Genomic DNA, 14,090 nt, shown 5'->3' on the forward strand with positions numbered 1-14,090 from the left:
AACCGATCTAGTTTACCCATTTAGGAAGCCCTTTTTAAAAACAACTTACAATGCATCAACAGTATAATCAATCTTCCTGGAAATTGTGAGCTGAGATCATTTTGAATTTAAGCTTTTTTGAGGTCCATTAATTAGCCTTAACAGTATAAAAATAACTGACTAATGTTAATCTTATGATAGATAGATAGATAGATAGATAGATAGAGATAAAATGATGTTCTGTTCCACTGTATGAATTAAAATGAAAATGGTCTGAATAAATAGTGGTTCTCGGATCCTTGTTGTAATTCTAAGTGTTTCTCAAATTTGCTCCTGGGATCCCCTTGCACTGCACATTTGAAACCTTTTATCAAAAACACCTGCTTCAAGTAACTGGCTTATTAGTAGCGGCTTCGTGACCTGAATCGGATGTGTCAGATTAGTGAGACACTGCCAATGCAAGAGTGTGGAGAGAACTCAGGCAGCAGAGTTCAGAAACCTGGGCTCAAGGGCACAGTGGTGGCACTGGTATTGGCAGGATGGGGATTTCAAAAAATATCTTCAGCTGATGGGTCGTCCCATCCAGATTTTAAAATAACAATGGTATGTTCCTCTTAGCACCAAGTGTGTTTATACATTTAAATAAACTCAAAATAGCTGAAGCTGATCTCCCAATGTCCAGCTTTAAGGCATTACCAGAGGCAGATCCATGAGGACCTGCATGCCGTCGCCTGGCCCCATGTGAGCCACGTGGTTGAAGTTGGTGGGGTTGGAGATCAGCTTGGATCTCATTTCAGGATCCCTCAGCATCTCCCTATTGAAGAAAACGGAAACAAAGTCACATGGATTAGGAGCAGCGCAGGATTGCGGCGGTGTGAGAGATCTATTCCTGAAGCCACCTGACCTTCTCTGCTGCAGCCGCTCCTCCTCTGGTACTTTAAAAAGGAACTTCCTCTTGCTGCGTGTCCTCACCATCAGCTTCTTGCTGTTGTCTGAGGTCTCAGGGATGGCCAGATCACAGCCATCTGTGGAAACAAGTGTGAATGAGGTTGAGAAAGATGGATGTGGCTCAAACTATGGCAGTCCTGGGTTTTTGCGCTCAGAGCGGCTGTGTCTGAACGTATTGTGGAACTTGTTGGCAGCAGGCCTAGAGGAGGTGTGACAAATGAGGTCATTCTAGTTTACCAAACAAAAGCATCTTTATAAGGGCAATCTGCCAAAGTGGGCAGGAAGTGAATTGTAAATGGACCACAAAGGGTGAAGCTGTACATTTTATTACCTGGGCTGATCTTTTGAAGAGACCTAGTGGTGTTTTGTTTGTGAATGAATCAGTGCTTTTGAACAAATTATTCTCATTCACTTCTATGTACTGATTCATTCAGCGTCTTTGAACAAATCTTTTAAGTGAACAAAAAGTTTACCACTATTAACTCAATCAAATGAATCATATCAAATGTCAAAAAACAAATCTTGTAAATGAATAAATTCTCATTTACGTCTACACACAGACTCATTCAGTGTTTTTGAAAACATAATGTTGACATGGTGAAGTGTGTGTGGGGTGGGATCAGACCTGAGGAGTTGTTGCTGAAGTAGATGAGGTGGGGCTGCTCAGAGCCAAACAGGTTCAGACTGCCCTCCACATTTAGGGGCCGAATCTACAGACAGAGTTTAAAGTTAGATCAGCTTTTAAATCATTAATACAAACAGTTAAAATTGAAAAAGCATTCAGAAACTGTAAAATTAGGATCCTTCACTCACTCCTCTTAATGAGATGGTCTGGACCCATTCTGTGGTGTGGACATCAAACACGTCTACTCCATAATCACTGTACACTGTCAGGTAGTTTGAGTTTGAGCCTGAAAATAATGAATATGGGTTTGAGATCTCATGCTCATGATCAGAACAGAGGGATGCACTGGCCAAATCATTCAAGACGCTGTTCTCAAAGGACTTCCTGTCGTGCCTTGAAACTGGGTCAGAGGCTGGATTGTTCACTATTCTGTCTGAAACATCTGGGGCCCAGTTCCCGAAATAGTGCTAAGAATAAAATTCTTCTTAAGTACCATTTTCTTATTGTCTAACTTAAAAAAAAAAATAATATTAAGTATTGTTGAGAACATTTAAGAGTAACTGAATTATTTATAATTAACACCTATGAAAATGTTTAAGAATGCAAAAAAAAAAAAAGTTAAAAATAACTTCTTAAAGGGTTACTCTACCACAAAATGAAAACTTTGTCACTAATCACTTACCCCCACGTAGTTCCAAACCCTTAAAAGTATTGTTCGTCTTCATAAAACAATTAAAGAGATTTTGGATCTAAACAGGGAGGCTAGAGACTGTGCCATAGACTGCCAAGTAAGTAACAGTGTCAAGGTCCAGGAAAGTATGAAAAGCAGTGTCAGAATAGTCCATCTGCCATCAGTGATTCAACCGTAACGTTATGAAGTGACGAGAATACTTTTTGCACATGAAGAAATCAAAAATAACGACTTTATTCAACAATTCCTCTCCTCTGTGTCTCTCCAAATCAGCGTAGCATTATTTTGCCAAATCTGAGCTGTACGCAGGCGGCGTACGGTCTTCTGTGTCAGCTGCGCTGAGCCGATGCGCTGTTTTCATTCAAACCAAAGTGTAAATACACATAAAAAACGTATCCATGTGGCACGGCTGACAAAAAAAAAAAAAAAAAAAAAAAAAAAAAAAAAAAAAAAAGAGCGTAGCGTTACAGGGCCAGCTCCTTAAGTTCGGCCATCCTACACACGTGACTGACCGCTCGCTCGCACCAACAGGAGGAGGAGGGGTCAGTGTTACTCTCTACACCGCACTCAGCCTGAGGGATTCCTACTATAATGTAAAATATTAGTGGTTTTGAAATTTTCAAATCGCGGTATACCTTGAAACCTGTAATCGGTCCATGCCTAGTCTACACATGAAAAACACCGGAATTTCAGGAGGGTTGAAAACATGACAACACACCGTTGCTTAGATACTTTCACCAATTATGTTTTACTTCCCACACAAGCACTTTGGAGACACTTACTGCAGGCAAGCGGTGTAGCGGGCCACATCAGCTCCTGCGTTCGAGAGCGTCGTCCCGTCGCGTCCACGTACACTCCCAGCTGACTGAAGCACAGCAGCAGTTCATTGGCCCCCACCTCCATAGCATGCAGCGCGTCCAGGGGCTGCTGGGCCAAAAAGGCTAGTGAGGGGTCTGCCGGGCTCACCAGACTCACCGGTGACGACTCTCCCTGCATGGCCAGCAGAGCGAAGCCTGATGGGTAACCCACGCACAGCCGATCACGAATAATACCCAGCCACTGGGCAATACCAGGCGCCTGCACTTCCCACAGTTTACGGTGATGGGGCTTTACACGTGTGATTTCGTAGCAGATGACCTGCCGCTTCACACCTGCTAGAAGACACGCTGGGCCACCAGGGCGTAGGGTACCTATGGTCATAGCCTGGCAGCCTTTTGTATCTGTCAGCTTGGCCTCACAATTAACATCCGCACCCTCCAGTGCCGCCCAGGAGTATAAATGGACATGGCGGTTGCGGCCAGAAAGCAGGGCCACCATCTTCTCTTTGGGCATGAGCTCAATCTGGCAGATTTTTTTACAGTCAGCAGCACGAACAATGACTGAAAAAAGGATCATGGGAAATTTATTACAGTGAAAACAATGGCAAAGAACTAAACCTGTGCTATACAGAGTACTCATACCATCTCTGGTGATCTCGACTACAAACAGGCCATCTTCTGTCCCCAACGCAATTCGTTCTCGATCTGTAGAGACAAAAGCAGGACAGATATGATTTGTGAATGGAATATTTGTGAATACAACGTTAAAGTGATAGTTCACCTGAAAATTGTGTTGTTCCAAATTCATAAGACTTTTGTTCATATTCAAAACTAAATTTTTAATGAAGATTGAGTGATTTCTGCCCCTCCACTGTAGGTCCTTTCCACCAAAACCTTGTTCATAAAGCTACTCCCAAGTAAAATAGGAGTATGGGATTTTTCATTGACTGAAAATATGAATATGGGCTATTATTATTGAAATATTAATACTATAAAAAGACAATATCATATTCAAATGCACAAATGCAATGGAGTATGTATCTATATATTCATAGAGGAAATGAAAACAAATATGAAAACAGATTTAATTATGAAACTCATTAATGATTATTTACAGCACAACCTCTGCAAGCAACTCAAATTGAATAAATAAAATAGTTAATAGTTAAAAAAAAAAAAAAGTTGACCAAAATAAAGTCAAATATGGATAATAACGGACAAAAAAAGCAGCATTTTTTGTGAGGTACATTAAGTGCATAAATTATTGTAGACATTATGAAAAAATGCCTGTTGCTCTCCAGAAAATGGGAGAAAGTGGACTGATTAGTTTTGACTAATTACATTGAAACTACACTGATCCGTTGACCAACTGATAAGTAGATTGGTATTCTCAGAGAATAAGAACACCGGCTCCCTAACACTGTACTCACCTACGATGGCAGCAGAGAGTGTAGTTTTGATGGCAGGCAGGCTGCTGTCGTAGGCCTCGTGCAGGACATGCACCACACGGTTCTTCAGGCGGTTCTTGGCCAGGATGTTCTGCAGGCCCTCTAGGATGCCCACCCACTTCCTCTTCTCCGCCTCACTCTCAGCTAACACCAGCAGAGGCACTGGCCGGATTGGAGAGTTTGAAGTGGATGACGTTACCTGTGCAAATCAGGGCAAATATTGTTAATTATCAGAATGCACGATTAGGCAAATGTAGCAACGAATCATTTAAGGAACAGGACATACCCTAAATATGCAGGGAATGTCTTTACGACTGGCATGGATCACGTCAGATGCCAACACAGAGCTTACAGAGAACTCTTCGTCTCTGTGAGGAAAAGAAAGAAACAATGTCACAAAAAATTCTAAATACTGCTAAATATTGTAGTTGTTTATTTTGAGATTACGACATACTTTATTTACACTACCATTCAAAAGTTTGGGGTAAGTAAATTTAAGTTAATACTTTGCTATAAATGACTTGGGTACAGTCGCAGGTGCACACCAGAGTTCATAAAACAGAGTTTACATTATCCAAACGAACCGAACTCTTAACGTCAAATGAACCCGGATGCACACCAAAAGTGCTAGTGTGAAAGCCCCCAAAAACATTTACAGAACCGAAACTTTTGAACTGTACTGTTACAGATTACGACATTAATTGATGACTGTGTCTAAGTATATATATGATTTGAGAATGTGACTAATCCTGACCTCAAGTCGAGGACCTGACTGGCCATCATACCAGGCTGAGTGGACTTCCCTTCTGGTACCTCATAGAGGAAGAGCTTACAGTCACACACAACAGCATATGCCCTCTGCCAGCCCTTCTTCACTCCTGTGGGCTTTGGGATCTGAAAGAGGAGCAAACCCAACATTCAGTATTAAATACAATCAAATTCAATGCAAGGGTTCAGTTGAGATAAAAAATAATTGGCAAGAACAGAAACTTGACTATATTATCATTCTCACCCTGACAAAACCTTTGTACGCTGTGCCAATGCCCCTCTGCACATCAATACCCAGAGGCCTCTTGGCCTGCTCTGGAGGAATGGGGCAAATCTGGGGTGCGTTGTCTTTACAGGACACGTGACAGATGAAAGAGCATACTAAAAGAGATTCAGCGAGGGAGGGAGAATTATCAAACATTCAAAAATGTGACAGGCATTTAAATATTTCATGTTAGATCAAAAGCTCTTTATCATTTCCCCAAATCATTATTTTGGAGACGGCATCTCTTATCTTATTTATCATTAATACTCGGCTCACCCTCGCAGGCATAACCCTGTCGGGTCTGGCCCACCATCAGGGAGGTACAGTGAGTGCACTGGGTTGGGCTGGAGAAAGTCTTAATGCTTAGCTGATGAGCTTTAGGCTGTTGACAAACAAAATATTAAAAGTCAGAGGAATGGATGCATGCTGATGTGGAAAAGCCAGCAATAATATGCTGACAGACTTAAAGAACCTAAAGGAAACAGGTTAATGATGAGTCAGACACATCATATGGTGGTTTTACCTTTGGTGCGCTGAGTGTGGGCTGATAGATTGGAGACGGGGCAGCAGGGGTGGTCGCTTGAGGCTTGACTGCTTCCTAAAGGATTAATACAACAACTCCATGAATAAAAATTCTATACATTTCTAGCAAATAAAACAAAGATATATAAAATGTGTAATACTAAAACATGTATATTTCAGTGCTTATTTTTCTGTCAAAAAACCTTTTAGCATTTACATTTTTTTTTTTTTTTTAAGATTTGTCCTATCCATTACTATTCAGAAAATTACTAAATCAATGGCCAGTCTATCAGGCAGGAAGTCTGACAGCAGCAGAATGTAACAGGAAGTGTTAGGTGGACACTCACATCCTGTTCTGAAGCCACTGATGGGGAGGAAGTGGGGATGTCCGTCTTCTGGGGTGTGGTGTCCACATCACCGATGGAGCTCGTCTGAGGGAAAGACCACAGTTGGAAAACAGCTTAAAATGTGTATGCATCATTCGCTGGGGGCTATTTTTACATGGTATCTTTATGGGCAGCAGATGAGTTCAAAAGCTTTAAAAACATACTTTAGTTTCCTCTAAAAGCTACACTAACACATTCAAGTGACGCAAACATTGTCACAATGTGACTGAGATGACATTTGTGAAAATTATTACATCATAACTAACAAGCGTTCAGAAGTCATGTGCTTACTCATGAAAGTCATGAGCACAAGGTTATACCTATTAATAAAATCATATATTACAAATGACAAAGCTGAATTTTTTGTTCACAAGAAACATTTATTATTATCTATAATGAAAACCTATAAAATTATTGGGAAAGCAAACCGTGGCACTGGTATATTGTGTGTGTGTGTGTGTGTAAACAATACTTTAGGTTTAAGTCTCTGATCCCAAACATAAGCAAACAGCACATTTCAGCTTAGCAAACACTAATGAATCCTATGCCATCTATAATTCAACTTAAGATGCATTTGTAAACACTAATGCACCATCCTTGGCTAACATTATCTGCAATTAAGCCCCCAAATTATGCACAAATAATACTTACCAAGCACAATTCAATACAATACAAAACATAGTGATATGGTTGAACTGTATATCTATGCAACGTGAATGCACAATGGTATCAATTAAGGGTGGTTCTGAAATTTAAGATGCACAAAGACTGACAGGTAATTAAAATGATTACAAAATTAATTGAAATTACTTTTTTCCTCAGAGAACTACTTTCATGTTCAATTAGCTTATAGGGGTTACCATCATCACCTTTATTGGTAGGTTATAAATATTTGTGAAACATCCCCCACAGTTTAATCATCCTTCATTCATTTTATTTCATTCGATTCATTTAACGGCTGGTTGCCTTAGTCATTCAGTCTAAATTATGGATGTTTATTATCCTAGTGGGCTCTAAGAGTTAACTAACGGCTTAGTGCAATTGCAGACTTGACTAATGGAGAGTAACGTTATTACCATTAGCTGTTTAAGAGGTTAGAAGGCAGTGGAAGGTGGTTAATACTAACTGCTGGATGCTAATCATGAGTCTCTAACATTTAGCACCTACAATTAGACTGAATTGGTTCTAGGGTCTGGTTGCACTATGGCTGAGAAGCACGGTCAGCAGACAAAATAGATGTAATAAACTGAAGGGCATGCTGGTTAGGCTGAATGCAAGTTGTATGGTCAATCTCTGGCCTTAAATGGTGAGTTATGAACTATTAAAATACTTTAAATAATATGAGATAACTCCTCCCCAGACAAAAGTGCTGTTTTATTTAGACAACCAAAGCATAAGATGAACTACAATATGACTTGTAAGCTTTTGAGATACTTTGTCTGCTGACAGATCACTCCTGCCGAGGTTAAATTTCAGAGGGAGGAGCCTTGTTCAGCAAACTTACTTCATCCCAAAATGCAAGCAGAGAAGATGCGGATGAGGATGAGACAGAGTCCTTTTTTTGAGGGGGACAAAAATAAGATGACAGGTAACTCAGCTTTTGTCTTTATGAACTTACTTTCACTTAAGGTCTTTCCCTATAATTCCATGAGCTTCAAAAATAAAGCCTGGCTACATCTGTCGACCTGATCACTTACTTCAAGCAGCTTCATTAAACTGAAAGATGGGTATCAGACTTGCAAAATTGTCCAGTTGACTTGGTCTCTGATTAGGCAATCAAAGCATGATGGGACCATTTGGCCATGAACTGAACTGACTCAGGGACTGTAGTAAATCCATCGCTCAAGTCTTAGTCATCACCTACTGTTCCAATGTAAACTGTGACTGAAAGCTACATAATAACTGTTGCGTGTCAGTGATTTCAGGATGAGGCAGGGCAGGAAACCTCATATCACACATCTACACTAGCAGGCTAAGGTCAACACAGGGCTCACTCTCGAGCTCATAAGCAGCAGGAACTGACTGCTTGATATGTGTTTTTGAACTTGATATAGCATCTGAACTCAAACCTGGAAACTCCAGACAGGTAAAAAAAAAAAAAGGTGCCGGGAAGGGGGATAATTAAAGGATGCTTAGGTAGCAACATGGTTTTGACAGAATTCCAATGTCTAGGATAATATCCTACACCCAAAAATTATTTAAACAACTTTACATTTCAAATAAAGCCTTTAAATTATTATCTGTACACAAATCAGGGTTGTGCTGATAGAAACCATCAGAACCAGTATCCACTATCTGCACATAAACGTGTGGACACTCCAATGTTTCCATCTGGCTACTGACGTCACCTCTTCATTAAGATAAACAGTCTTTTAGGTCTCTGGTTTTCTGAGGCCGGAGGACATTAGGGTGATGAAATGAATGGAGAGAAGCTTGTTAATGCATGTAACGCAGTAGCAGATGGCCAGATACTATCAGAAACACTCACTCTGAATGTCAGGTCATGGGCGAGGGGAGAGGTATTAAAGTACTCAAAGATGGAGTCCTGGAAGTCTGGCAGTTTCAGGCCTACAGTTGAGTGAAAAAAAAAATTAATCAGGAGCAATATGGAATTATAGAAGAATATATTAATTTAACAATTGGCAGCATTTATATAAGGTTCTCTTAAGATGTTCCTTAAAAAGATAATATGCAATCTCAAGGTTAATGGACACTCAGTAAGTCTATCATAAAGTGAGTTTCGCATATAAAGGGCAAAGTCATAACATCTATCATCATTTTCACCTTTGTCTGATCGGGAGCGGCTCTCCTCCATCTCCTTCTTCATATTCTCAAGCTGTTCCTCCAACCCTTTGTTCTTGGCCTCTGTATCCTTCAGTTTGCTGTAGGTGAGAGAGTCCAAAAAGTTAGACTACTAGAAAAAGCTGAATCATTTTAATATCATGTCCTTTTGTGCACATGGGACTGAACACAGTGTGCACCAGGCTACCTGCTGTTGTGCCCAAAAGTATTCAGTACTCAGTTTATTTAAAAAGAAGCAGCGCCTAGAACAGCAATCTGAATAAATCTAAAGGTTGCTTATTAAAGCAGAATCAAAGACTTACCTCTCGAAAGAGATGTTGGCAGCTTTGACCTTGCGCAGCTCGTCCTGAACCAGTTGCTTGGCACGGATTTCAGCTTCCAAGGCCGACTGCAGCTCCAGACGGGCAGACATGTCCAATTTTTGACTGCGTCGCACCTTCCACAAAGGATCCTGCCAAGGAAAGAGATGCGTGTTTGGAAAAGTAGCCAGAAAAAGGAGACTGTGCATACTGAATTATGATGCAGCAGGTCTTAAAGCAACTTTTGCGATCAATCAGTTCCCTCCATTTTAATTTGAAGCAGTTATTAATTAAAGAGAAATCATATTATGTTCTTTAGGTACTTTAAGTTGTATATGGACCATAAAATCCTGTCTCCACAGCGTCAAGAAGCAGTGCACTTATGTACTTATTCAATGTTTTGTGATAATTATAAAAACAAGACGCTCTTCAAAAGCACAGAGAAAGCATCATGCATGGAAAAAATGTACGGCCGACAGACTACATCACATAACTGAGTAAATCCTCTCTAGCACATGAATGAAATCCCTTAAGATGCATTTCCCATAAATTGATGGCTTGTGAGTTGTGAGGGCTTATCTTAGATCTCCCACAGTTTAATAGCTATTGATCTCAGCTGTCACCAAGGCTCCACTATTTACACGTGTGGCTACAAGACAACATTTGTCTCCATGAGCTATGTGGTGATGAGACAGTAATTTACCAAAAAGAGACGGTGCATGGCTGAAGGACAGCTGAACATTGGGGAATGAAAGAAGAGGATTCCATCCATTTCATTTCATTAAACACATGAAGTGACTGGACTCCCACAGCTGATGGGAAGTGAGAGGCTGTGAAGGTTCCTGGCAGAATTCATCAGCTTTACATTTGAGCTGCAGGTATTTTCCAGTGTGGCTCTTAAAAACACCCTCACAATTAGACCTAACACTGTAGCACTCACTCTATTGTTCAAGCTTATCGAGGTAATGACTTCTCAAAGGAAAGTTAAGGGTATACACACTTGACCTCATAAGAACAATGGAAGCAAGCTTATTTGAAATGTTTTCCATGTTATATGAATTATGATCAGCAGTGAGGAGAGCTGATGCAGCATTTTCATTCATCTGTCCTTTGAAATTGTAGCTGTAAAAAAAATCTGCTAACCCTAATAGTTTTGCAAACCATCCTTTAAGTAACCTGGACAGATGAATGACAGATTGATTGGCCAATAGCCAACATCTTGTGCTCCGCCTTCCTTCACTGATTGGAGGTTTGATGGAGACACTCACCCGCTTGGTGACCCGAGGTGCCACCACTGACCTCTGGGTTGGCATGCTTACTCCAGGGCCTTGCTGATATAGTAATTAAAAGTTTACACAAAAGTATATTAATATATATTTTAAAATCTCTATATTAAATGTTATAATAAATATTAATTTTGATGTATAATATTCACAAATATTTAAATGTGCACACTACCAAAATTTAGGGACAGTAATTTTTTTTTAATGTTTTTAATAATTCTCTTAGGCTCAGCACAGCTGCATTTGTTCGATCATAAATACAGTAAATATTGTGAATTTTCAGCATCATTACTCCAGTCTTCAGTGTCACATGATCTTTCAGCAACCATTTTCAATCAATGTTAAAACAGTTGTGGTGCTTTAATATTTTTGTCAAAATTTTCTCATGAATTGACAGTTCAAAAGAACAGCATTTATTTAAAATAAAAATCTTTTTTTTAATATTAAACATGTCTTTACTAGCATTTTGATCGATTTAATGTATCCTTGCTGAATAATTTTTTTTTTTTTTTTTCAAAATAAAATCTTATTGACCCCGAGCTTTTGAACAGTTGTGTATTTTAAAACTAAACTGCCTATTAATTTGATTCCTTTAAACACATCTGAGGGAGCAGGAAATAATGTTAAGTCACATTCCAACAAGAAATGTCTGAATTTTGTTTACAGAATTCATCTTGAAAATCGACAAAACCACAACATGCCATTTTAATCAATTCAATCTGTGATTTTTTTTTTTTTAACTCTATGACCCAAACACAGGACGTTTATGGCAGACTTCACCAATACCCAGAGTCTATTGACTTCTATTTGTACCATATCCCGTAGTAACCCTGCAATTAAGTCAATTAGTTCAATTTGAGAATAAGCGACTTTGACCACATCTTTTGAACGGTGGCTTCAACCCAAACCTTCAGGCTTGTGAATCAATAGTTCTCATCAGCAGATCCCACTATGGCAATAACAAACAGCACTTTCAAGAGGGAAAGTCACTAATGCCAATCTCCTACATTCTGTCTTTAGCCTCCTTAGAAAAGGATATTAAATCAAATGTGACCTCCTACACCTACAACATTAACATGTCACTTCCCTTTAATCAATTTCCATTAGATTTGCTATTTAAAGCAAATCTAATGTTACTGTGCTATGCCTCAAAGGAGTTAGAGAGAGAGCTTTCCACTGTCAAAATTAGAAGTCTCACTCTATCTTAACAGATGCCCTATAAATCCCTATAAACGAAAACTGGAGCATAACAGCAGAACAGCTGTTTAACTGGGAGTTCAGCGGTGAAAGCTTTATTATTCCCCTCTATTAATTTTGAATCAAAGTTAGTGATGTTTACCAGCGTTCTGGATCCCAGACTAGAGCTACGCAGAGACTCCAACTCTTCCGTCATCTTGGAGGCCAGAGCCTGAAGGTAGCCACGTGCATCTTTCTCATCGCTCACCCTACAAAACATACACCGTCACACATTTTTCTATTCACTCAAAAATCCTTTTGTGTTCCACTGAGATTCCACAGGATTTTTGCCGAATTATCCCTTTAAAGTATTTTGATTGGCTACAAAGAAGCCACATACAAGTGAATGTGAGGGAGGGCTTTCTTACCACTGGATGATCTCAGCGATCTGTGCTTCCCAATGTGCTACACTCTCTTTCTTCGATGCCAGATCCTGGAGCTCATCCTCCAGCTGCCTGTTCTGAGCCGTCAGCTTGTCCACAAAGTTGCAGAGCTGCAGGGGAGGAGATTTCAGGATCAGTGTCAAGGACCGAATATTATATCAAAAACTGATACTCAGTGTGGCTTCTTGCAATATGAAATATGGTGTCCTACCCTGTCCGTTTCTGCAGTGAGTTTGCGGTTTTCCTCACTCAGAAGGTGGCGTTCACGTTCATACTTCCCCTTCAGAGCACTCGTGGCCTCATCCGTATCGATTTGCCTGTGGGTTTAGAAATAGTTCTGGAATTATTGATCGATATAAGGTTTTTTTTTTCAATGGTTAAAAGACAGCTCTGAAAACAATATTTTTGAATATCATTACAATATAGTTTTACAGTATTTTTTGTATTTTTGCTCAAATAAATGCTGCCTTGATAAGCATAAGAGACTTCTTTTAAAAATGTATTCAGTATTTATTCTAAAAAAAAAAAAAAAAAAAAAAAGATTTTTGAAAAGTAGTGTACATACATATAGATACAAATTATTTTCTTAGATTTAAGCCAATGCTTAAACTCACTGGGGTTAAATATCAGCCAAAAACTTGGCCAATATATGTGTCTATCACTAGCTAGAATAAAATCTTTCAGTGTCAACCCACAACCTGGACAGGTGAAAGTACAGTACCGCTCTCTCTTGCCCTTTTCCAGTTTGTCTTTGAGCACCAGCAGCTCTTTTTGCAGTGACAGCTGTTGACCCTCAGAGTCACGGAGCTCCTTCCTCATGTTCTTCAGCTCTGTAGTGTGGCTGGCATCACGTCTCACCAGCTCCTCCTCATAGAACAGCACCTTCTTATCCAGCTCTGACTTCAACTTGGTGAGCTCCTGCTGAGTCTCTGAACTGGGACCTGAGGCACGACCCGTTCCCTGCTTGACCTGAGAAAGAAACAATCTGAGTGCGAGGTACCCTGACTGAGAGAATTTACATGTATTCCAGTTATTAACAGTTTAATTTAACACAATTAATTACTTTTAATTAAGTTATTTTAATCAATATAGAACCCTACAACTATACACAAACATACACATAATAGAGAGCACAGAAAGAGGAGTGAGCAAAGAGGCAAAAGAGAGTCTTAAATAAAATAAAAATAACCCCATAGGATATCCTATGCATAAAGGGAGGAAAAAGAAAGATGGGAGGGAAAGCAAGGTGACGTATGAGGTTAACAAGGTGGAAGGCAGTAGAGAAGTAGAAGAAACCCCTGAGGAAGGTAAAGAAAAGCTGAAGAGGAAAATGGAGGATCTCAAAGAACCTGCCAAAAACATTCCATATTAAAATTAGCTTTTAATGTAAACATCGATAATTCCTGAATAAGCTTAGACCAAAATTGGGATTCTTTTTTCATTTAAAAAACTGCTTTCCTTATGAGGCTCGAAGGAAATTAGTGGAGAGTACCTTTTCATATGTAATTGATTATGGTGTCCATATATATATATATATATATATTATATATATATATATATATATATATATATATATATATATATATATATATATATGCATGCACCTTCATCATTATTAAGGAAACTGGGTAACAGCA

At 39.4% G+C, this 14,090-nt stretch overlaps 1 protein-coding gene across 1 annotated transcript in view; it reads right to left on the reverse strand.

Annotated features, from left to right (window-relative positions):
- The window catches only part of LOC109057696 (serine/threonine-protein kinase MRCK beta-like), a 63,233-nt gene that overhangs the window by 5,158 nt on the left and 43,985 nt on the right, over positions 1-14,090 (reverse strand). Inside the window, 20 exon segments of the mRNA XM_042777578.1 lie at positions 676-793; positions 884-1,004; positions 1,553-1,637; positions 1,741-1,838; positions 3,026-3,622; positions 3,704-3,766; positions 4,492-4,708; positions 4,796-4,877; positions 5,264-5,403; positions 5,522-5,658; positions 5,819-5,924; positions 6,066-6,140; positions 6,412-6,495; positions 8,939-9,018; positions 9,235-9,332; positions 9,555-9,703; positions 12,174-12,279; positions 12,439-12,563; positions 12,665-12,770; positions 13,175-13,422. Coding sequence (XP_042633512.1) covers positions 676-793; positions 884-1,004; positions 1,553-1,637; positions 1,741-1,838; positions 3,026-3,622; positions 3,704-3,766; positions 4,492-4,708; positions 4,796-4,877; positions 5,264-5,403; positions 5,522-5,658; positions 5,819-5,924; positions 6,066-6,140; positions 6,412-6,495; positions 8,939-9,018; positions 9,235-9,332; positions 9,555-9,703; positions 12,174-12,279; positions 12,439-12,563; positions 12,665-12,770; positions 13,175-13,422 — 2,835 coding nt within the window.

The sequence above is a fragment of the Cyprinus carpio genome, chromosome A20 (assembly GCF_018340385.1).
Source record: "Cyprinus carpio isolate SPL01 chromosome A20, ASM1834038v1, whole genome shotgun sequence".
NCBI classification, from domain to species: Eukaryota; Metazoa; Chordata; class Actinopteri; order Cypriniformes; family Cyprinidae; genus Cyprinus; species Cyprinus carpio.